At 51.4% G+C, this 24,340-nt stretch overlaps 1 protein-coding gene across 6 annotated transcripts; it reads right to left on the reverse strand.

Moving 5' to 3' along the window:
* Positions 1-1,792: 1,792 nt before the first annotated feature.
* Positions 1,793-24,091, reverse strand: OCRL (OCRL inositol polyphosphate-5-phosphatase). 6 transcript variants are annotated; one of them, XR_005107563.1, is made up of 25 exons: positions 23,964-24,091; positions 23,781-23,860; positions 23,032-23,111; positions 22,111-22,149; positions 21,520-21,630; positions 21,305-21,400; positions 20,773-20,893; positions 20,526-20,687; positions 19,868-19,969; positions 19,294-19,408; positions 17,090-17,206; positions 16,753-16,940; positions 15,113-15,224; positions 13,905-14,014; positions 12,777-12,912; positions 11,724-11,834; positions 11,257-11,422; positions 10,825-11,060; positions 7,626-7,649; positions 5,487-5,606; positions 5,177-5,261; positions 4,327-4,454; positions 3,412-3,523; positions 3,106-3,306; positions 1,793-2,977 (listed from the first exon to the last, which is right to left on the reverse strand). XR_005107563.1 is itself a non-coding variant. In XM_037408564.1 (24 exons), exons 1-24 carry the CDS (start codon positions 23,994-23,996, stop codon positions 3,182-3,184), a joined length of 2,709 nt encoding a protein of 902 aa, XP_037264461.1. In that variant the 5' UTR covers positions 23,997-24,091; the 3' UTR covers positions 1,795-3,181. The 6 variants fall into 6 exon arrangements, 4 of the variants coding, with proteins under 4 accessions (XP_037264461.1, XP_037264463.1, XP_037264462.1 ...); XM_037408564.1 differs by having other exon boundaries at positions 1,795-3,306; XM_037408565.1 differs by lacking the exon at positions 1,793-2,977 and having other exon boundaries at positions 3,182-3,306; positions 21,520-21,627.
* Between the last annotated feature and the right edge of the window lie 249 nt (positions 24,092-24,340).

A 24,340-nucleotide genomic window follows, 5' to 3' on the forward strand; every position in this document is an offset into this window, starting at 1 on the left:
TGAGCGCGGGGGCTTGGGCCACGGCCAGGGGATGCACAGCTGAGCTTTGACCCCAGCCCTCCTGCACCAGCCTGGAAGGAGGAGGCCAGGGAGGACCCCGCGGTTGGGCTGTGGCCAGCCGGTGTAGGAGGAAAAGGCTCCTGGGCCAGGAGACCTAAGGAATCTCTGGCTTTTCCTGGCCTGGCTGGCTGCCCGCAGGCAGGTGGGAGGCTGCTGGGCTCAGCCACGTTCCCCATGCATGGCGTGCTGTGGCAGCTCCTTTGCACACTGCCTGCAGTGCCAGAGCCCCTGCACTGTGGCGGGGAGCTTTGGCAGCGGGGCCGGTGGGGCAGTACGGCAGTGCCAGGGGCATGGGCAGAGTGGGCAGGGGTGGGCAGGCAGGGAGAGGCACTGCTGGAGCTGCATCTCCAGCATGGTGGCTGCTGTGAGTGCTGCTGGGGGGTGTGAAGCCTGAGGGCTGCAAGGTCTCCAGAGTCAAATGCACATGGTGTGTACAGGCAGCCCCCCACCCCAGGCAGCTGTCCCTGGGTGGGTGTGCGGGTGCTGGTCCCAGTATGGCAAGGACAGGGTGCTCTGCTGGGTCCTGGCTCTCTGAGTGGGCAAACACGGATCCTGGGTGCCCTGGGATGGGAGCGGGCTGAGCAATCGCTGGAGCCCTCCAGTCCTTGGGGATCTCTGGCTGCAGCCAGGGGGACAGGCAGGGCTCACTGCCCCACCTGCAGCTGGTGATGGAGATCCTGGGTGGATGTGGGACACTGGCTGTGCCAACATCGTGGGCTAATCCCAACTGCCGGTAGCGAGCACATGCTGCTGGCATGCTACCAGCTATGTCGGTCCTGCCATCTGGGCACCGTCAGCATCCATCAGTCCCCTAATGCCCATGCTAGGCTCGCAGGTGAGAGCGTGAGACCCCCACCTCAATATGGAGTGCAGAGCGGTGCGCCAACAGCCTCTGAGGCCACCCAAGGACCCCTGTGCCCTGGGCAGGCCTGGAGGATGGGCAGGCCCAGGCCTCAACCCCATCCCTGGGGAGCAGCAGGGCTTCGCACTCGCTCTGGCATTTCCGCCGGCAGTGGCAGGAATGTGGTGGCCGCGGGAACAATGCCGGCACCTTGCGTCGGTCCCCTCCGTGACAGTGTGAGGAGCAGCTGCCCAGGCACAGCCCTGCTCTCAAGGAGCCGGCAGGAAGCAGATGGAGATGACACCGGCAGCCGTTTCCTGCAGCAGGACGCGCTGGCTTTCTCCACGGTTGCTCCAGTTGCCAAGCCGGTGGGGCCAGAGGGACCTGCACTCCATGGGCATCCCTGCTCAGACCTGCAAAAGCCCTGTCCCACGCGCTGGCAGCAGCGCCTTGCTGCGCCCGCCCTCCCCAGGCCCGCTCCGTGCTGGCTGCACCATCCCCGGTGCGGCGTGTGCCAGGCCACTCTGCCAAAAAGACAACTGGCGTGCGGCCGCACGCTGCCTGCGTGCCAGGAGCCTGCGAGCTGCTGCCCAGGAGCAGGAGCTGAACCAGCAGGAACCTGGGGAATGGGAACCTTTGCTGCCATCCCCCAACTCTGCCCAGCACTCTGCCAGGGGGCGGTGGGAGAGCCTGAGGAAGGAGCTGGCTGCCTTTGGAAGGCTCCAGCCCCTCAGGGAGCCCCGGAGCCCTGGGCAGGGAGGGCGGCGGAGCCAAGCTGCAGCTCTGCGTCATGGGATGCTGTGGCCCGGCAGCAGCCACCCCCAGGCCGCACAGCGCAGAGCTACGTGAGCGATGGCAGGCTCGGTGCGAGCACCCAGTGCAGCCCTGCAAAACCTTGCACAACAGAGTTTTATTTGGAACAAACGGTTTCCCAATAAATTATGTAATTTAAAAATTTTAAAGACAAGAAAAAGAGCCACAAGGTAGGGGTGCCCCCAGCAGCTCAGCCAGTGCACGGGGACCACACAGCCAGACGGACAGCTGTGGGCTGAGCAACGGCACTGGCAGGGGCTCTGGGATCTGCGGCCCTCCCCTCTGGCAGCAGCCTCCCTCAGCCGAGGCCACGCAGTCCCTGGCCCAAGCAGGCAGGACTCTGCTTAGTGTTTCACTGGGACAGGCCTCCCTCTTGCACCCACAAGTTGCCAGGCCCCAGGGTGTCCCCTTCCCAGCTGTCTGTGACCCTGGCACTACAGCACCCACGCATAGCCCCCAGCTGCTCCTCTGGACCTCGAGGTGGATTTCTGGCTCCTTTCCCCCCTCCCCTTCTGCCTCCAGCCTGTACCCTTTGGACAAGGGGGAGGACAGTATCCACCACCACCCCGGTTCCCCAACCCGAGTCCTACCCCTGTGGCTCTGCAAGCAGGGCTGGGAGGGACAGGGGCTGTGTCCTGCTCCATGCCTTGCCCAGGGACAGCCCTGGAGAAGCTCACTGCCTGACCCAGGCCCCTCCAAGCCACCCAAGATCCTGTGTCCCAGAAGGAAGCTGGGGCACAGGGGAAGGGAGAGAGAGGAGAGCAAGGCCAAGGTGGCAGTGGCAGAAGGCTGGGAGTGCTGGGAGAGAGCTGCGTGCCAGACACTGCACCCCGTGAGGGAGGGGAGAGGGCAATACCCTGCTGAAGGGAAGAGGCCAAACGTCCAGGTAACTTTCCTGGGTCAGCCACGGTCCCGCTTTCGTAGCACAGTGAGGGGTTGGCCAGGTCTGCTGCATGGCTGAAGGTGCCCAACGCCAGCCCAGGGCAGAGCACGGGGCTCTCACCAGTACAGTCAGCACACACCAGCACGCATACTTTGCACCTGCAGGGACGCAGCCTACGGGCCGAGTGCCAGCCAGCCATGCCATGGCCTTCAAGAGCACTGACAGTCTCCACCCTTCCCCACAGTGACTCCAGGCAGATGGGGGTGCAAAGAAGCATGACTTGGGGAACTGGTGACACTGCCATGGGAACATCAAGCTGCTGGCACAGTGCTTGGGTATCAACAGATCCACCCAGCTCCCAAGGAGAAAGCAGGAGGCTCCTGTCAAAGATGGCAGTGCAATGAGTGTGCAGGTCCTCTGCAGCGTAGGGTACAGCGTTGGGAAGGAGAGGGGAACACATCCCTTCCAACTGTAAACACAGCACTTGGAGTAGCTTAGAGCCTTTTACCCTCTGGAGCTGTCAGAGGCCTGGCCTCCGCGCAAGGCTGGCAGCACAGGCCTCCGCTTTGGCACACAGGCAGGAGTCACTCCTCATCCCCGGCAAGCAGGAAGCTATAGAGGAAGTTGATGGCACGCTGGCGGTCCTGCTGAGTCTGCTTTGCCACCAGATTGGGTGGAGGGCGCAGGAGGAGGCTGGAGAACAAGGCGGCTGCAGAGGTACAAAAATTAAGTTACTGGTCAGGAATGGAGGCCTTGAAAGGGACCAGGAAGGCATTACGTTTCAGTGAGCGCAGCAGAGAAATGACACACTTACCGATCATGGCGACGCTGACGTTGTTGTCTTCAGAGTATCTGAGCAGCTCTCGGAGGAATGACATTAGGTACCGAAACACGCTACGATGGCAACGAGGCAGCTGAAAAATCACCTGCAAAGGAAACAGGAAGCTCTCCCAGCTCACATCGCTGCAGCCTGGACACACCGTGGCAGTCTGGACTCCAGATGGGCAGCCTTCCCCCTTCCACTACCTTGAGCCACTGCATCACTACTGGCATGAGCCACAGACCCAGAAAGCAAGCAATGAGCCACCAGCTGTAGCCTATGTAGCCTAGTACTGATGGCACTCACGGGCTTTGGCTCCTGGTAGCACTGCCTCTAGGGTAACTGTGTCACCAGGCAAAAACTACCGCTGCCCTGGGGCTGCTTCCCGCTCATCTCCAGTCAGATCCCAGCTCTCACCCCCATGAACTGCACAGCAGCAGCACAGAGACCAAGACAAGAGGTTTCTGATGCAAGTACTGAAAACGTGCCCCCAAACTTCCTCCTCGGCCCAAGGACATGCTTGGCCTTGCTTGCTGCCCCACCGGCTATTTTTAAGAGCCGCTCATTGCCCTTATGGGAAGCACAGGAACTGCAGCTCTGAGCAAGTGCTTAAGCCCCCAAGACCTGCGGAGGCTCTTCCACTCCCCAGGGCTGCTATTCCCTGTGTGCTCCACCACGACAGCCAGGAGACGATGCAGTGCCAACCTCAGGACAGGAAAGCACTGCCACAGTACCCAGGTCATCCTGCCCACTGCAAAGAACCTCCGAGTGCCTGATCCCAAAGCCTCCTCACCAGCTCACGGGAAAGGAGCAGGACTCAGCAAGCTGCAGGACCAAGGCAGAGCTCACCGCAGGGAGAGCTGCCCTGACCCCGCAGCGAGCGGACAAAGCACAGAGGCAGCGCCGCACCTGTCGGCATAGCCGGCTGTTGTATGACCAGTCAAGGCACCGCTGGTACAGCTCGTAGCAGATCACTGGCTCTGGCAGAGCCTCCAGGAAGATGAGAAGTGCTTCAGCCACGGAGTGGTTACTGCCCGCTGGACCGGTAGGAATCAAGGGACATGCTGAGCAGATGGACCACCTCCCTCTCCAGACTACTACCTACCTCTCCTCCTTCCCAGCTGCCTAGTCTCTGCTTCCTCCTTGCAGGTCTTGGAAGTTCCCTGTTTGCTTAACTGCCCCCTGACATCAAAGCCCTCCTCCTCTTCCTCCATTGTCCCCCATCCATGGAAAATCCTGTCCCATCCACCCTCCACTATGTTTGCCCACGCTCTAACCCAGGGGCCCTCAAACTTTTGAACCAGGGGGCCGGCGCGTGGATGAAGTGGCAGGCAGTCATCTGCGGCTGCTTGGTTTCCCTGCCCCCAACCACTGCTGGGGTGGGGCGGGGGGGGTCTGTAAATACCGGAGGCCGCATTGAGGACCCTGGGAGGCTGTATCCAGCCCACAGGCCATAGTTTGAGGACCCCTGCTCTAGCCCCACAGAAATCCTCAGCTCCATTAGCCCTTTCTCCAGATCATGCCCCCCAGCACTCAGCCTCACCAGCTCTTGTGCTTGGCACAGCCTCGAAGAGGCTTCCAGAGCCCCAGCCCCCTGGCTGCTTTAGCCAACATAGGTTAAGCTTCAAGAGGTTATCTCTGGGGGGACAGAGGGGAGGCAATCCCCCTGTAGGGACCCTGCCACCTTGAGGTCACAGAGCTCTCCCTGCAGAGCTGAGAACCAGCAGGCTCCTGGGAAAGTCAGGCGCAGAAAGGATACGGATTGTCTCAGGGATATTGGTGTCCAGGCAGTCAATAATCTGTTCCAACTCTTCTTGCATGCCCGGAGTCTGGAACAGGTCCTCCTGCCAAAACCAGCACAGGGATGGACAAAGTCATCTTCCTCACAGAGGCTGAGGCACATAGTGACAGTGGGGTGAAAACTGGTACCCCCAGCCCAGTGTCTCAAGCACAGGGGATAACCCCTGCCCTGTAAATACCAAACTGGAGTTGATCTCCAAGTGTGAGTGATGAATTGGGTTACCAAGCCCTCGAGAGCCTCCCGGCATGGCGCAGGCCCTCTCCCTCACCTGGTGGCAGGCATGCTTGAACAAGTGGTCCACCAAGAGCCAGATCTCCTTCGGGATCTGCAGTGGCATCTCACTTGTGTCCTCGCTGTCCAGGGAGCCCATCTGTAGAATGGATTTCTCCTGGTGGCAAAGAGCACAGGGGGTTTCAGGGAAACCTCAGTCCCTCTGGAAGGGCGTTGGTAAAGAAAGCTTGGAGAGGGGAAGGAGCAGGACCCAGGACTCCTCTGGCCCTTACTTGCTTTTACAGCAGCAAGCCATCATTCTGTAGGTCCCAGCTCCACTCCCTTCCGCTGCCCCACAGAACAACCTGCCTGCTCCACCATGACGGTCAAGTTTTCCCACTTACTCGTGCAAAGCAGCTGATGAGCTCAACTGCTTAGAAATCTCCATCACACCAATCTTTAATGGGATTGATGTTTTTTCCTTGATTTTACTCTTATTTTATGATCGCTCGTGACCCTGTTTGCTCCCAAGGAAGAAGCCATGCACAGCTCTCCTGAAGCATATCCAGCAGAAGCACCCAGAAGAGACCAGCATAAACAGGAACAAAACCCGAGGACACCAGCAGAGAGGAGCACCACGAGCCAAGCGCAAAGGACTTTGTTTCAGCTGTCAGCTTACACAACAACTGCGATTGCTGTCCCTCTGCAGCACATAGAATCACTCACAGCTAGCCAGGGCTGGGTTCGGCATCCCGCTGCGCACCCAGACACCTGAGGTTGGCACAAGCCCCGCCAGCACAGGCAATAGCCACGTCTGCCACACAGCACAGCTCTGCCCCACACACCACTAGATTTTACCCAGCCAGCAGATGCTAGGTCACAGCTACACATCTGCCTTACTCATCTCCAAGCACACAGGCAAGATTCGGAAGCAGCATGTTAGCCAAGCCTGTTAAGGCTTTCCTCTAAGAGGGACGAAATAAAAGCTGCAGAAGGGCTCTTCAACAGAAACTCCCCACACCAGGGCATCGCGGCACCAGGGCTGAGCACCAGAGCAGCGCTTCACTCTGCCAGGCTGCCCTTGGCGTAACTTGGAGAGCTGGGGAGACCCCCGAGGCAGGGGAGCCCGACTGCTTAGAGCAGAGGAAGAGGGTCCCGGCTCCTCAGGGCAGAGGAGGAGGATGAGGAGCCGGCGGCTGCGGCGCTGGGCCTTCGGTTTTCCTTGTGCATTGGCCGGGCCCCGAGCGCCCTCTCCTGCCATGTGCCAGGAAGGGAAGGCAAGTCTGCATCCTCTGCGGGAAGGGAGATGCTCTGCAAAAGGATGTTCCCAGAAGGCAAGCACCAAACTCCTCCCTTGTCCTCGGCTAGAGAGCTTTATCTGGTTCAGCATCCGAGTTCAAGCTCCTCTTGGAGAGCGGACATCCATTCCCTCTCCTGTTTCACCCTGCACTGACAGCCTGGAGGGGGACAAGTCACCCAGCCCGGGAAGCCTGAACAGAGTCCGCTCAAACGCGTTAACAGATGTCTGAGCCAAGCGCAGGGAGAGCAGGAAAAATGCTGCCACACACACACACGCACCCCAGCGTCTCCCACTTGCTCTTTCAATGACTTGCTTGGCCCCCAGCGCAGAGCACAAGTGCAAAGGCAAGCAGCAATCCTGCTCAGGCATCAGTGGCTGCATGAGCCGGCAGCCCAAACTCTGCTGCTCAAGGAAGTGGAGAAACGTCTGTCTCCTCTATGAGGCCCTCGCTCAGCCTCCATCAGGACATAACAACATGGAAAGAGCACAAGACTTCAGTTTTCTAATTCAGCCTTCTCCCCACGTATCTGAAGGGGGTGCTATGGTGAATCCCACCTTATGTGCATGGTTAAAGCTAATTCAGATATGTTAAAGGCTGCCAATCTTTTCTGGAAATATCTATCATTGCTGCCAGGATCAGGAGAGTATTTTTTCCCCAAAGCGAATTTGGTAAGCTTTAAGCAGCTCGGTTGGGCTGGCCCCATCTTGGCTACAGGGTCACTTTTGTGCTCCTACATGTTCTCATCCAGCCCACAGCTGTGCTAAGAGGCTTTGCTGGAACAAGCGCTCCCTCTGCACCCACCTCCCCTTCCCTCTTCAGCAGAAAACAAGGGGAAAACTCATTCTTTACACACAAGTCACTAAGAAACAGACTTCCCCAGCAATTGCTTGCATTACCTTTTCTAAGAAGCTGTCTTCTCCCTGAGAGCAGTGGGAAAGAGAGAAGAGGGAAAAGTATCATTAAGAGAGAGAATGCACTCTCAGATTAGGCAGAAACCTAATTTGCATTACAAGAACCCACTGAATGCTAGGTCCCTCACACATTTTGCTGACATGGCCAAAGTGAAACCTGTGGTGAGAGATTTGCCTGCCAATTAGCAAAAATCCTGCTCACATGATGCACAACCTTGTCAGGATTTCTGCAAACTCCTCAAATGGGCCTTGCAGCACCACTGTTCACTATCCAGCAGGACAGTTAGGCCATAGGCAGAGGTGTCTGCCAGGAAGAATTTTCCCTTCTTGAATCCTTCTGGTCAGAAATAAATATCCCTGTATTATTTCAGCCATCTTCCCTTGTGACCAGGGCAGAGATAAAACATTCACTAGGCTAAATCCGTATTTCTGAGTGTGGCAGCTGTGGAGCTAACAGGCCCCCTAAGCAGCTTTGTGTATAGTCAGGGAAATGAGTGTTTGTGCTCAAAACCCCAGGCTGCTCGTCTGTCTCAACCTAATAGCATTAACACACTGCAAGGAGGAGCATACCAAAGCCCCCTCCAGGCTGCGTGTCCAGTCCCTCAGGCGATCCTGAACCACAGCATCCGTTTTCCAGCGCAGCACAGGCTGGCAGCACTAAGATAGTGCTTAGTGGAGTCCGCAGGAGGAAACAGAAGCAGGTTGCTCAAGCTGAGTTTTGGCGGACTGACCTTTAAAGGGTGGGAGCATTCAAGAACTGAGCTGGAAACATAGCTGCAGCTGCCACTGCGCAGGGCAGGCCTGGGAGGGAGCAGCATCTCAGGCTCCCCTGTGGCTTCTGCAGCGCCTGCTTCCTTTGGAGGCTCACCGAGTTTTAACACAGCCACAACAGACCAGCCTTTTGCAGAGAACAGCTTGCTTCAAACATGAGATGGCGCAGGTTCTTCTTCCAAGGCATAGGGGGAGGGACCACAGTCACAGGTTTGGGATGCCAGATAGCCATGCTGCACAGGAGAGAGGCTCGTTTCATAACTGGGTGAGTCATCTCAACAGTCTCACTACCACCTACCTGACTGCTTGCCTTGCTGTTCACCTCTCTTCCTGTAGCGTTGGGCACAATTAGCTCCATGAGACTAACCTGCTCCTGACAGAGATTCTTCAAGAGGCTTTTTAAAGCCCACAGTAGGATTCCAAGAAAAACCAGGATGAGACACTGATACTGAAATCCCAAAGGTGAGATGCTCAAGTGTCAGCAGCTTCTCCCAGGAGAACTAGGAGAGCCATTTCCAAAGAAGCTCCCACCTACACTTTGCTATCCTGCATCAAATGGCCTCTCAGACCCTTACCGACCTGCATTTTCCAGACCCCACTCTGCTGAACACAGATACAGTCAAGCCAGGCTGAAAAAAATCCTTGATGAAGTGAATGACAAGCCCTAACACTGCATAAGTGCAGGAGGGAAAACGGTTTTTAATACACAAACATACTGCCTTCCTTGCACACAGTCTAAACATCAGCTAAAGCCATGTCACTGGACCAAACACTTCTGGGCTGCAGAGTAGGCACCATGTGCACCACTCTCCCTTGCAGGAAGCACTCAGCTTGTCCTGCCTCCCAAGAACTTCTCAACTCACAGGTATGATCAAAACTAAAAGACCTCAAATAGCTTTATAATCTAAGTGACTGAATTTTGCTTTGGGCCGTTAAACACATTGGATTCCTTGAGTTCTGGTAACATGTTCCCATTGAAGTACTGCTGTCACACTGACCGCACTGACACATGAGACTGTTCCTTTGCTGCAGATACTGGGACAGGGTGCTCTCCTCCAATTGTTTTGCTTCCTGCGCTTCTATACGTTTCGCTGAATAACAGAAGAAGGAAACCCACAGGTAAAGGAAGCAGAAGAAGCCTCAAAGTACACTTAGAAAAGTAAATAATAGCGTGTGTCTGTGAGGGCAGAAGCTAAGAGTCTAGGCACAAGTTCCTATCTATCAAGCAGGAAGTCAGTGCTGAGCACTGAGCAGGAAAACGCAGGTGGAAAAGCCACAAAGACCGACATAATGCTCCAGACCAAGTTTGACACACTTCTAGAACGAGGCTGACTTTCAGTCGAATCCTTAAAAGTACGAGGAGCCAGAGGCCTGGATTAGCTGCTTGAATTGAAGAGGCAAACATGTATCTTGCCACCTGGATTCTGCTTAGCCTGATCTTATGATTACAAAATCAAATTTCTGGTATAAAAGCGGCCTTTCTGAATGTTGGGCCTGTGAGAAAAGTAGACAAAACAAAAGGTGGGAACTGGAAGAGGCAGCAAGAGGCGTGGTGCAACTGCTAAAGGGAAGACAAAGAAGTGGAAGCAGATGGGAGTGGAATCTGTCAAATCTACAGATGTGAAAAAACAGCAGCTCACTGGACAAAAAAAAAAAAAAAAAAAAGCATGTTAGGATGAGACTGCAAGATATGAGAAGAGAGGAAAGGTATCACATGTCAGAGAGACTAAAAGAACTAGGCTAATCTTTCAAGTGAACAAAAAAAGAAATGGCTTTTCTAGCTAAACCAGAACAGGTAAATAGACTAAACCTCCAGAACCTCACTGAAGCAAGGCCAGAAGAAATTGCTCACTGCGTCAGTGTGAGAGGAACTGGCTAGAGAGGCTGCAAGACTGGCCATTTGCTGAGCTGCACTCATCAGTACACCTAACAGCATTGAAGTTCTTTCTTCGGTCCTCCTGCTTCTGCTTGTTCCTTCCCTGGAGAAGCACAAATGCCTCAAGTATCCAGAAGGAAAAAGATCCTGGTGTCCTTGTCACTGCAGAAGCTTAGGCACCTCGAGGAAAGCATTTCAATCATTCCTCTTGTGACACACCAGTGCCACCCAGCTGAGCCTGCCAGCACCAGCACAAGAGTAACAAAACACAAGGTGCTGGGATCACCTTTTTGTCCCACCAAACAATATTTAGAACCTGCTCAGAAACAGAGGATAAAGTACAGGCTGTCAAAAGCCATTGGTTGTGGTGGAAGGAAAAAATAAGAGCACCTCAAGCTCTGGAAAAAGTCAATCAGCTCAAAGCCAGCACAGATGACCCAAGCTGAAGGCTTGCTTTTACTGCTGCTTTTAAGAGTAAACAGAAGGGAATACGGTCTCTCCCTGTTAAGAGAGCTGCTCCAGAACGCTGTCACTCACCAGGTCAATGAGTTTGGTGACTGGAACTTCTCGGATCGGTCGCCTCATTCGGCATAAGGCCTCCAGAGAGGTGCCAAAGCAGCTGGGCAGGTAGGTCCCACTGATGGTAAGGAAATAGTCCTTCCCTCGGTCCAAGTGAAGCACAAGAATATCCTCGATTTTATCCTCACCAGAGTTCAGAAGGGTTACTGAGTCCTTACTGACATACACATCCAGGGAGATGTCTGTGCTCTCATCTGCAACAAACAGGAGCTCTCAAGAACACACAGACACTCTCCAACAGGTATGACAAGGACAAACATACAGTGGCAGGGACAAAGGCCACAAAACTGAGAAGACAGACAAGCATGATGGTGAGAAAGGCGAGACACAGGAAAGGCTGAGTGGAGATGGGGTAGAAACTACCGCTGTAGAAACTATGGTAAAACTCACCTGGCTCCAAGTAACCTTCACAAGGCTCGGCCCGAAGCCATGGCTTACAGTAGTGGCTATCGTTGAGCTTTGGGATGAAGGAGAAGTGACAGGTGACCTGCCCATTATTGGTAATCTGGAACTTCTGCTTCTGCAGCTGACGGAACTTCACATTCTCAAACTCAAACTGCAGAGCAAAGAGAAAACACAAATCATGTTAGTGGCCAAGATGGGGGACACAGCTAGTACTCGGACTCTGCAGTGCCCATGACTGAGAAGTGCCCACAGAACGCAGAACGCCTAACACAAGACCTGCCAAGAAGCCAAGACAAGATGTCCCTTCTAATCCAATTCCTGATCATAAGATAATGGATACAGTTCAATTTCCTATAATCCAGTTTACTGAACCAAAGTCTTTAAAAGTAGTTCTAGCACTTCTAATGCTGCTGGGCTTGGGAAGCGCACAGCAATTCAGGTTTCATCCTCACTTCTCTCCTGCTTAGCTCCAGCGAAGGAAGAAAGTCATTCTCCATTCTGTCCATTATACGAACGATGTCTTCAAACAACTTTCGATACCTCTGCTCATCCACAACCTTTACCTGTGGAAGGTAAGAAAACAGTCAGCAAAGTTTCTGACCAGCTTCACAGGAACTCTGTTGATCATGAGTAAACCGCGGAAGTTAAATATTTCTCCAAGCACTTGCTATGTGCAGCTGAAAGGCAAAGAGAATCTGCTCCAAGCTGCATATGCAACTTTATGCATGTTTTACCCCTACAAATGTTAGACAAAAAGGGTCTTTCTGGCCACTGATCGCACACAACGGGGAGATTACTGGGTGTGATTTCTGTGGAACAGCATTGGCATCTCGCAGCATTATTCATGATTCGTTGGAGCAGGAGGAGAAAGGCTCTCCTTTAAGGAGACTTGAGCTACCTAGGGAGCAGGAGGTAGCAAAAATGGACATGGACTGTCTCTATACAGTAAGCTAGGAAACTAAAATCTGCTGACAGCCATTCACCACCAAAGAAGTTCAGATGTGAACCCATGTCTTGCTCTCTTAACACATCAGAAGCAACGCTGCAACAGCAAGCACAATTATTTACAGGTTTCTGCTGAGTGAAGAGAAAACAGTAGCTCATCTGTTCTAGTACTAGACATTGTGGGTTATACCCTGAAAAGCTAAGCAGCAGCATTAAGGTGGTCAATGGGAATGCCCTTCTATTTACTACATGACCGCACCTGCTTGGGTAAACTCCAGCAATCGAGCAAACGAGTGAGCATTACTGTCCCGGTGCTACACAGCTAAGGTGCTGTGTAGTTGTTGTACAGTTGTTGCTGTAAAGACCACAGCTGCCAAGTTGTTTGCTGAGCAGAGGCTGGCACCGCTGCCAAACAGCAGCACACCTACACAGTGGAGACATTTTTATTTCCTCTGCCCTCTTGCAGCAGCACTAGCAGGAGTGCCTTGACTATATAATCCATCTCCCGAAGGAATGCATGACAATATTGTGATCTTACTCTAGCATATAAAAAAAGTTACCCCGATGCGGAAAAGTGCGCTGACTGGCTTGTGGTCACTAGTCTTCAGGTCCATATGACTGCAATACCGGAGCTGATTTATGTTCCCTCCTCTCCAAAGGATTCGATCACACCATGCTGGCACACGACACTTTCCACTACAAAGAAAAACAAGTTACCAGGGAGATCCAACAATCCCAGTAAAACATCCAAGCTGTTCCTCTTCCTGGCCAGGCAGCTCCCTCCACCCCCACCACTGGTGACTGCATCAGCAGTGATGGGATGAATTCCTATCACTTCCCTCAACTTGAATACTACGTCATTTCTTCTGCTCTCTTTGCCTTGTCCTATACAGTAGCTAAAATTCCCGTCTTTTCCAGCATCAGGAAACAAAATAACCTCAAACAAGACTCGTTGCACAGCTGAAAGCCATGTGTACTGGGACCCAAGCTGCACCAGTTTCTTTTGCTGCGAGATCTTTCTGCCCACTACTATCTGATCCATCGCTTACTGTTTCCACTACAGAAAGTCTACTCAGCTATTACTATTATGTTATGAAGTCTGAACCCTGGGTTATCCTTCTCCAGATTAACGACTGTGCTGATTCATGACCACAGAGACAGTAAAATCCAACTGCTATGTGGTTTCAAACGCCTTCTTGGGAGTTTCTCCGTTTAGAGCAAGCTTCTGCAGCAGATGCATAAAAGTCTGTGGGAGGCACCAAGCAGAGATCAGCAAGCAGGAACCACTGCTGCTATCGCAGTGTAGCCACCCCTGTGGGTGTGCATGTCAGGGGACAGGATGACTCAGAGGGAGCATTTCCTTATCTCTCCAATTCTTTTTATACTGTTTGTCTGTCCCTGGTAGCAGAAAAAACCCTCTGGTGCAGGACCACTTGCGAGTTCAGGCTTTACCCACCTTCATCTATTGAAATCAGCAGCAACCAAAGTTTAAGGCATGTGCCTGGTCAACATATAGAGAGTCTGCTTATTTCAGAAAACAGGGAAAACAAAGGAGTACAAACTTGTCTGTGCACTCCAGCCATCACCATAACAGAGGTATTTCCAGCTCTAGGAAGCAGGAAATCAAGTTCTGTAAGAAAATTCTTTTTTATGTCACAGGTAAACATGTCCATTGGCAGCTGATTTACCTGGAGTCCCAGCGATCTGTTTTAGAGTCATATTTATAAGTGGGGATGAATTTAATCTCTCCCTCGGTGAAATCTGCAAATGCTTTCTTCTGAGTGCGCTGAATATTCAGCTAAACCAGAAAAAGAACACTTAAAAAAAAAAAACCCCAACCAAACAATACAAACCACCCCAAACCCCCTCACACACGGAGTGTCAGAGAGCAGATCTGCAGGCAGAGGAATTGCAACTTGTGGCCATGGGATTCACCAGGCATCCCCCAGATTGCCTCTCAGACCTTATAGCTTTAACAAAAGTAAAAATTCAACACATCAGTGCAACGTTTTCTAAACAGACTGAATACAAATTGACACAGCACTGCTTACCAGACCACACAGACAGCATAAAACAATAGTTAAGGGAAATATTAATTGCTCCGCTTGTGCCAAATGCCTTCATTAGTTTTCAGGCTTAAGTATCACCATCATTAATATTTCACTGCCAATCATTTTAGCAAAGGCCTCCAGGAGTGCTGCTCTGCTGACAACATGATACTACTTTCTTTTTCTCATTTCCTCTTCTGAAGAATTTCCTAATTGTTTTCCTCACAAAAATCTAAGCTATAGTTTTTCCTGCATGAAGCTTCACAGTACAACAGAAATGAGCTACAGAACAGAATCAATCAGATTTACTGTTAAATTGTGTGTCAGAGATGATATTATGCTATTTCTGTTCATATTTCACAGGTACAATCCTTCATCTTAAAGGCACATCTGGTGCTGTCTCAGTTTTCAGTGTGTTGCAAAGAAATGCTGAGCGGGGAAGACTAGAGCACAGAATTTAGGTCAAACTGGCTGAGCAGAGAGCCTTGGCTACGAGTGCTGGTCTTGTCAATACCTCTTCCAGAACACTGATTACCGCAGCTTTTGTTGGTGTTACAAATTCCTATATTCTAGCTTGTAGTTTGTATGTAAGAAAGAACTCTGCCAACGAGATGCAAAGACACCTCTATAGTAATTGCCAGGGTCACCCAGTTAACCCCGGTATAACGTACAATCTGTTTTTGTTTAGGGGGCTGATGTCACCAGGACACCCAGAGCTGTCTAGGGTCTAGCATCTATGTCTACAGACACTTATCGCTGAGTGTCTGCCAGCTCCTCCCAAGCACAGGCACATCTTAAACCAAGATGACCTCACAAGTACAAAGCAAATGTCAGGAGAGTTCACTGACCTGGTCGTATGTCAGCAATTTCTGAAGCTCATTCTTACTGATAAGACTTTTCACTTCACTGGCATCAAGGAGACAAAGCCTGTAGTTCAGGTCTCCTAGCCAGATGACAACACTGAAAACAAAGACAAATGCGGAAAAGGAGAGCCAGTAGTTAGTATTGCAGGCGACACAGGGAAGAAGGGGCATAGGAGGATGGATGGTTGGTCGCTGTTGATTAAGGCTGAGACACATGGAAGACAAAAGGAAACATGAAAGATGGAGTGTGATAGCAGAAACTCCTAGTGGCAGCAGTAACTACAGCACTAAGTCCATCTCCTTTGGAATCCTGTGTGGGGTTGAAGACTTAGTTTAACGGGAGACATGTGAGTTTGGCTCAGTCTGAAAAAAGCCTGAGAATACCACCAACTCTATAATGAAGTGAAACCAGTGGATCTCACCAAGCTCCATAACCTTTCAAGCTACACAAAATCCATTTAGTATTCAGGCTCTTCTTGCATACACAGGAGAGGGCAGTGGCAGAGCCTGTTAAGCAGAGCCTGCTTGTTGGCCAGTTAGGCAGGCTGACGTGCATTTATCTGCATGCTCAGACCTCATGTGATACCATGGTTTTACCAGTTTGTTTTCCACTGCTTTTCTTTCAATCAGATCAGGCTACTACCATATTATCTACCCAGCAAAGACTGACTGATGCAGAACTGGCAAAAGTAGAGTTAGGTTCCTGTTGAGTTTATGACCTCCAGAATGTTAGTTACTGTCCTATCTCACTCATCAGCACCTGCTCTTAGTCTGTTCCTCTCTGGGTTTTCAAACAGACCTACAGCCTTCTTATTACCAGCAGCTAAAGAAACACTTGTGGTATTCACTCATTACTCTATAAAGGTTTCATTTAAAGATTAAGATCTAACCCCCTCTTCTAGTATAAAAGCTCTTCCTGTTTATAGTCAAACCTCAAAATTTCCATTAGTGGATTATCAAGGATAATCTAATATTTGAAGTTTTTTCTGTTCCAATCCGCTCTGCATTCCATTTTCAGTTTTTAAATGGGTTAAATATTAACTACAAAAGCATTAATCATTTGTATCTGTTTAAGAAAACAATTCATATGGTTGGTTGTACATGTTTGATTTGGATTATTCAGCACCACTGTCACCTCATTAAAAAAAAATAAATAAAAGTATTGCCTGTATATCATCCAATGAATTAAAAAAGAAAATGAAACAGCAATTGCAAGCACTTGCTATTCAAAAAAGCCTAAACAGCATAGCCTCTGCTCACCTACTATCCCTTCTCTTCTCCTACTCATACTCCTGTTTCCCCATCACAACCACACCCCACCCCCCTCAGTTTCTTCAAGCCCTGTAACATTCAGCCATCGACTCAGGAATGGTGCCCGCTGAAATGGAAGTATTAAACACAACATGCAAGGAAAGGGCCATTACAGACAAATTGCACAAGTCACTGCAGTGAGGTGACCACGTAGTTTGAATGCAGGAGCTCTAGCACACCAAAGGCCTTGGCACTTTCAGTTATATTTTTAAGCCAGAAAACTTATCTGCATGAAATCTCCCATTGCTGTGATTCTGACTCACTTTGGATTATTCACTACCACTTCAAAAGGGAAAACATCAAAATAAACTTACTCATGTTTCATGATGTTGAGCTGAGGTAGACTATCATCAGGGGTTACAAAACCCATCCGAGCACAGATATCCTTATAATCCTGATTTCGCCGCTCAAAGTCCTCCACATGAGCAGCGAGGTGGGAATTGACAATGCAGAAGGTTGTGTTGTGGAACACGAACCTCACTGCCACACCACCCTTGTTGCCCTGGGGAGAGCAGGTATTGGTAGTCGTTAGTGAAGGCAGCAGGCGAGGCACCCAGGAAAAGACAGGGACAGCAGACAGGTAAATAAAACCAGACTCTGCTGCTCCTTGCATGGATACATGGAAGCAACAAATTGGCCTTGGTAACTCACCATCTTTCCCATGATTCCTGTGCCCACAGACTCCGTCATGATATCTCTAATATTGCCTAGCTGATCCTTCTTAGCAAATATGAGCAACATCATCCCAACTAGACGGACCATTTGCACCTGCAAAAATAAAAGGGATCCCGATGTCTCAGAAAGGCAATGGAAATAGTTTTGATTTGCCTGCCCCACCTGATGTTCTGCTTCTCTGGCTCTCCCTGTCCCTCATTTTATTTTGTACTCAACCCCTGCTTGCAACATTACCCAAAGGACCTCCTGTCCAAAAGCAAGGTTCTAGAGCAGGGGTCCTCAAACTATGGCCCGCGGGCCGGATACGGCCCCCCAGGTTCCTCAGTCCAGTCCCTGGTATTTACAGACCCCCCCCCACCGGGGGTTGGGGGCAGGGAAACCAAGCAGCCGCAGATGACTGCCTGCCACTTCATCTGCGCACCGGCCCCCTGGTTAAAAAGTTTGAGGACCCCTGGGTTAGAGGACAATCTGTCATCCACCAACAGCCAGCAGCTGTTCTGAGCTCACAACATTTCCCACTCTGGTGCTTTCCTACAAACAGGGCTGTCTTGCAAGGCAAGGGAAACTTAATAAACATGTAGCAGATCTGTTTGTGATGTCTCAGCCTTTCACACCAAGTTGTGCTCTATCAGCAAAACAACCAGAGGAAGATACCGAGTGCTCTAGTTGGGCATGTCACAGAGAGGCGCTGGCTACAGCTGTCGCTGAGGGCTGCAGGTCCAGCTGGGAGTTGATGCTCACCTTTGCTTACTCTGAACTACAGCGGAGCCTGTGACACACACGAAAGGGGAATATACAGAAAAGGTCTTCTTTCCTGAGGCAAACGTGCCTGACACACAGGGTATCAAAAAGCAGCCATCTCCGAGCTATAAAGGTTTCCTTTCCAGAAACACTTGTTTTCTAATGCAAAGCCCCTTTCTGGAGCTAAGAAGTTCTCCTCTGCTGCAGAGCTCAGCCCACAGGTGTTAACACAGTGCTGATGTGCACTGTCCCAGCAGCGATCTTGGGTCTGCCGCTGATTCTTTTACACATGCTAAGCCAGTGCACCTCCCAGTTCATGATCTCCCTGCACCTTCAGAACAGTGGGGTCACAACTTTGAAAGCCAGCGACAAGGCCTCATCTTCTTGAGCGCAGTCTACACGCTCACTTTAGAGGCATAAAAACGTTAAGATGTGTTGGGATTCAGTCTGTGTAGTGAGGGAAGAAGCTGAAATCAGAGAATTCAACTGGAAGAGCCCAAGCGCTCAGTCTACTCTGCAAGAGTGGAATTTGTACGCAACCACAAGTTTTATCTACATTTCAGTCACTTCCACCCGCCTGCGGCCATATCCTGTTCTCTCCCTTTCACAAGGGTGGGAGAAATTCACATGAAACTCAAGTAAAGCACAGGGACAGGCCTCTCAACAGTTCAGGTCATGACCCCTGGCTCCCTCTTGATGCATCTCAGTTCAGCAAGGTGCTGTTTTCCTGCTGTGATTACCTGTAACACATGCCACTGAGCTGAACTCAATGCAGGTAGGACAGGGGTGTGACAGGGGTGAGCGCATGGGCTAAGGAGGAAGGAGAAACCAGTTAATGTATTTAGGGCTGGTATCTACAGCTGAAAGGTTTGCTACGGCAGAGATCAACAACAGCTCACTCTACACCAGCCAGAATAAAGTCCTCCTGCCACAACTGAAGCAATTCTGTCTCAAGGTAGCAGCTTCTGTTAGATTTCACTTCATAAATCATCCCATCCCTTCAAGGAAGAGCTATTAATTTAATTTACCTGTTCAAGACACACCTTGCTTCTATAATACAAGGGTGAGAGGTAACACAGAAAAAGAATTTGAACCCACTGTTATGATTCTATTGAGCATACTACTTCCCTGACACCTACCTTGTGTATTTTGTAAAGTCATTTTGATGCCCATCTTTCTAAATTTCTGCTTCAAAGTACAATATCCTCCTATAACTGCGGGGCAGAAATAGGCTCTCCACATTTAAACTGTCATACTTGGCACAGGCATGGGTACACACATGCCAAGTATACATCCCTGGTTTCTCTAATCATCACCCTTTGGGTCAGGTGAGGAAAGTGGAAGCCTCTTCTTTTCCTCCCAAACTTTCAAAGTTTTCTCTTTTCCTCCCAATCATGCCAACTGTATGACAAGACCCCACAACACTGAACAGAACTCACTTTCTTATACTTAGCCTGAGGGTGCAGGGACTTCTCCACAGCCGCCAGCCATTCTTGCTCCTTTGCAGAATCAAAGTAAAAAAAAGCCTCCGTGCTGAGGTCCAGCTCCTGGAACCTAAAAAGCCAAGCCAACTTAGCACATCCCGCCTCTCCTACAGACCATCTTCTTTCTACAGGAAGGTCCAATATGAAACCTCTAGCAACGGCTCTTCTTGGAAGAGAAGCTCCTTATTCCCACTTGCTAAATAAAGCAGTAGAACTTCATCACAGTGCCTCTGACACCCTACTGCAATACACTCCAGCAACCATCTCTCTGAGAAGTAATACTTTAGGTGGAGGATAACCAGAGAGCTCTGCAGATGCCTGAAGGAAAATCTATTTTGTTATGTCATACCAGCCTTATTTAACTCTGCCCCATCCAAATGGCTCCTTCCCCTCAGACAGCTTTTCTGAGACATAGCTCATCTTTGTGGAACCTCTGAGAATGTGATAGGAACTTAAAACAAATACAGCCCACCAGCATCCAACAAGAAATCCAGCACCTTAACTAAAATATGAGGTCCTTGCTACTAACCCAATGCAATAGAAGTCTGGAGGCTCTGTGTCACACACCAGCCAGGGTTCCAAGCTGCTGTCTGGAGACTGCCCATTCACATTCCACGTTCCCACAAAAAATCTACAACACAAAAGCAGTTGAATTGTTAGAAAACACAGTAAGAACTGCATCAGCCCAATCTCTCCAGCACATGCAGAGCAACACGCAGGTTGGGAGCCAGCACAACATACAAGCTGTCCGTGTGCAGGGCCATGCCAGCTATGGGGTCACTGAAACTTCTAGGCTTGGCTCATTTTCAGTGACAAGCATCTCAAGGATTTTGCAGAATGTTACAAAACTAAATACATTTCACCACTGGGGCCAGCAAACATGTGGCTCTTTTAACATCATGTCATGTGGGGCAATGCTAAGACATGGCTGCCTTTATCCTCTTTCTGTCCAATTGCTTCAGTCTTACTTGAGGGTCAAGAGATCTGACACACACAGGGGAAACGATGCAAAAGGAGAAGCTACACCGCAGGCACTTACTGACTTCCAGTCTGCACTGGTCCTTAGCTACCCAAGCTGGCTGCACATCAGCAGCTCTCAGATTTCAAATGTGGGCTAGATACGAGTTCACAGAAGAGATTAAACAGCTTTGTCTCTGTGCACACTGTTCCTCAGTCACAGCTCTAACCTGAAGTTGTGAAGGTTGACGTATGCCTTCTCTCTCTTGGCAAGCACGTGTTTGATGAGGCCTTCTCTTTGTCCCGACTGGGTGCTGGGCAAAAACATTTTGCGCATAGTGTTGGTCACTTTTGGCTGGTCTTTTGATGTACCTTCTCTCTCTCGGTGAAATCTAGGAAGGAAGCAAAAGCAGCATTAAAACGGTTCTGCTGTCTAGGAAGAGAAGGAAAAGGGAACAGAACCACCATGTTACTTACTGCCTACTTGGAGGCACAGGAGGAGGTGGGGGTTCCCGGCGAGATCCCGTTTGGTGGTTTTGCATGTTTCTCTTCTCTTCTAGGCTTAAGGTGTTGAAGTCATCGTCAAAGCCCAGAGCTCCTATAATGACAAAAACAAGCACAGTCCCTGAGAAACAATTAAAACAGCACAGATCAAGAAGGAAAAAATGTAACTCCACAGAAAGCGAAAAAGCAAACGACAATAGCAATATATCAACTCTGATGACTCGGGGAATGAGAGAAAGGGGTACCAACGACAAGTCAAGGCAGATGGGAGCTTAACATGCACAAACCAAGGCACTAGGCAGAAGACAGCACTCAAGAAGGAACAAATGGTCCAGGGCAGCAGATCCAAGGACAAAGACGTTTTATTTTATGCAACGTGATGTGAAGTGAGCAAACGGGGCAAAGGCCAGACTGCCAAGCGCAGGGTGAGACAGAGCTCCCTACCCCTGAGTGCCCCATTGCCATACAGGCCACCAGCACACAAAGGTGACAATCAGGTCAGTACCTGAAGAAGAGGCCTGCAATAGACCTGGGAGGTTCTTCTCTACCTGATGCCAGCTGGTTGAGTCCTTAGGTTCAGAAAGAGAAGCTTTCAGGTGGGCTGGGGGAAAAAAAAAAAAAGTTGGCCCTGTCAGAAACTGCTGGCAGTCAGAGGATTGGCCCTGTCAGAAACTGCTGGCAGTCAGAGGATTTCATGAACACAACTATAACTCTGCTTACCTTCCTGTATGCTGTGCACTTCTGAAAGGAATCCTAAGCAATGCTCCTCATCAGGGATTTCAAAGAGCCGCTCTGCTGTCTCATCACCTTGTATCCGGACCTTACAGCCTGCTTCAGGCACAAACACAGACTCACAGAGTCAGCCAAGGCTGGTTTGCAGATATTATGCCCCGAGAGTGACCAGGCTTTCACGGTATCCCTTTTGCTCATCAATGAAAGCCAACTTCCAGCTATTGTTTCCAATGGAAATTGGCACCTAAGCTAGTTTCCCTATGCTTCTGAGATATGCCCCCCTGCCTGAGGTACCATCAGTCATGTTTTCCTGATTTTAGGAATACTTCTCCCTGCTGCAATCTCGCAGTTTAACCAATTGCCAACACTTCAATCTGGGCATTTAAGACCATGTCTATCATGACCACTGACTCTCTGAAAGAGCCAGACAACATTAGAGGAAACACAATCCCTGCTTGACTAAAAGACAAACACAAAGTATGGAGTTTATGAAGATAAAATAAGCATGTGTCAGTGCCCAATGGGCAGCCTGCTTCCTGAAAGGAGCTTTAGCCATGCAACTGCAGTTACAAAACTTACTGTTTGTAGCTATATCAATCAGCAGAGTTTCTTCCGCCTCTGGAAAAAAAGAGAAAAACGGATCAAGAGAGTTCACACTGAATGTTGCAGTAATTGAGTACTAAGAAAAGCGTGCTGCCTGCTACTAACCACAAGAGAGTCCTAACAAAAGAACAAATGGCTTTAATTTACATCTGTACTATTAATAATGGCTCTGGCAGAAAGAACAGTCATATCTGGACAGCTTGGATGGCCATTTCCCACAGTCAAAGTGTCACAGGGAAACTCCCAACATTTGGAGTTCTCACACACCTGGATGGTATGTTCCATGTTAGTGTAGCTACTTTAGGAAAGGCCAACCTGAAAACGAACTGCAGAGCTTGTCTACACAGCAAAAACAATGAGCAGAACCACACTTCATTACGTAGAAGGCTATAAGCTAATCCAGGAAAAAGTGCTTTTATTCCTGAACAAGCATTTGCCCCAGGGACATACATTGCTATTTAAATTCTTCTAAGACAAGGCCTGAAACTCGTTCCCATTCCACAGGTAGCTGTTCGGACCTGACAGTTTGCCAGACTTTACAGAAGTTTTGATCTAAACATGCAGGAATCAGACTAAAGCTCCCAGCGCTGCCGTGATGGAGAAGACAGACATCAGCAGACACATGCTGAAGACGCTGGCTCTGCAGGATGCCAAGCCCACCACTCATCTGAACCAGTCAAGTTCTTCACAACTGTATGCTGACAGGGAAAGATTACCCACTCAGATGAGGAAGAAGCAGGTTTCCATAAACTGTGAGTTTTAGTTTCATGGGGAAGCATTCAATCTATATGGGTGCTCAGGAGGCAGGTTAAGAAACACCACTAGTTTCAGCATTTGCCATTAAACAGCAGTGGATTCCTGCCACCACAAGAGAGCCCACTCTAGGAGAGCTGGTACCTTGTATGCATTTAAAGCGGCTGTTGATGGGAATATAATCCGAAACAGAGTTTTCTTTCTCCTGTGAATGGATAACTACCCTGGAGATAGAAAAAAGACTTGTAAAAAACCACAGAAGTAATTCCCTCCTCATATACCGACAAACATCGACATAGTCACCAGAGCTGTATTTACAAAGAAACGCAGTGTTTGATTCTTACTGCTGCACTGCTGGGACAGGAGAAGAGGAAGGGAAAAACCAGCTTGGAGCCACACCGGGTGTGGGTGCGTGCGGTGAGAAAGGCCACAGGCCAGTCGGCATTAGGGCAGCAGAAGCTCTGGCTCCTCGGGGAGACCCTGAGGAGCCGGGAAGGGCGCGGGCAGCGCGGCTGGAAGGCGAGCCCCTCATCGCCCTGCCTGCTGCCGCGGGGACCCGGGGAAGACCTGGCCGCCGCCCCCCGCAGCTGCGGGGTCCCCCGAGGCCGTGGCAGCGGCGGTGACCAGCTCGGTGCCGGCTGGGCGACGCGGGGTGCGGCGGGGGCGGCGAGACTGACAGGAGCCGTCCCCGGACGAGGAGCCGGCAGCGGCAGCCCTGACTCACCGGCACAAGCGGCCGGCCCAGCCGGGGGAGCGGCGCCGCCGCCCGCGGACACCCGGAGCCGAGCCGGGCCCTCGCGTCCCGCTACCGGGCCGAGCGGGCCAGGCCCAGGCTGCGCCGGCGGCAGCACCCCGACGCCCCACTATGGGCCCCGCCGCGGCCCGGCACTCACCCGTAGCGGCCGCTCCGCCGGCCCAGGCTGAGCACGCACGGCTCCCGCCGCCCAGCCCGCACCTCCGTGCCGGCAACGCTCTGCACCGCAGCTAAGGAAACCGCCGCCGACTGCCCGCCTCCCCGCCACCCGCCCAGCCCCCCCCCGGCTCCCCCCGGCTCCGGGCAGAGTCCCGGCGGATACAAGGAGGCCCCAGGCCGCGGCGGGCGGCTCCATGGCGGCGCCTCGGTCTCCCGGCGACTTCGCGCTGCTCACCGGCGTGGCGCAGAGCGGCGCCCGCCCACCGGCCACACCGCCCCCTGCCGGCGGGCGGACTGCCCCACCCGCGCCTGCCGCGGAGCGGGGCGTGCCGAGGGGCGCCCCCGGGGGGGCACCCTCGCGCGGACGAGCGGGACTGCGAGCCCGGCTGAGCCCGACAGGCTGCGGGCAGGCTCCCCACGGGCTGCCGCGGTCCCCCGTGTGCCCCCCCCCGGCTCCCACGGGACGCGGCGCGGCCCGCCCCGCGCTGTCAGCTCGCTCCCACGCCCCGCCCACCCGCGGAGCTGATTGGCTGCGGGCTC

This window comes from Falco rusticolus, chromosome 14 (assembly GCF_015220075.1).
Source record: "Falco rusticolus isolate bFalRus1 chromosome 14, bFalRus1.pri, whole genome shotgun sequence".
Lineage (NCBI taxonomy): Eukaryota > Metazoa > Chordata > Aves > Falconiformes > Falconidae > Falco > Falco rusticolus.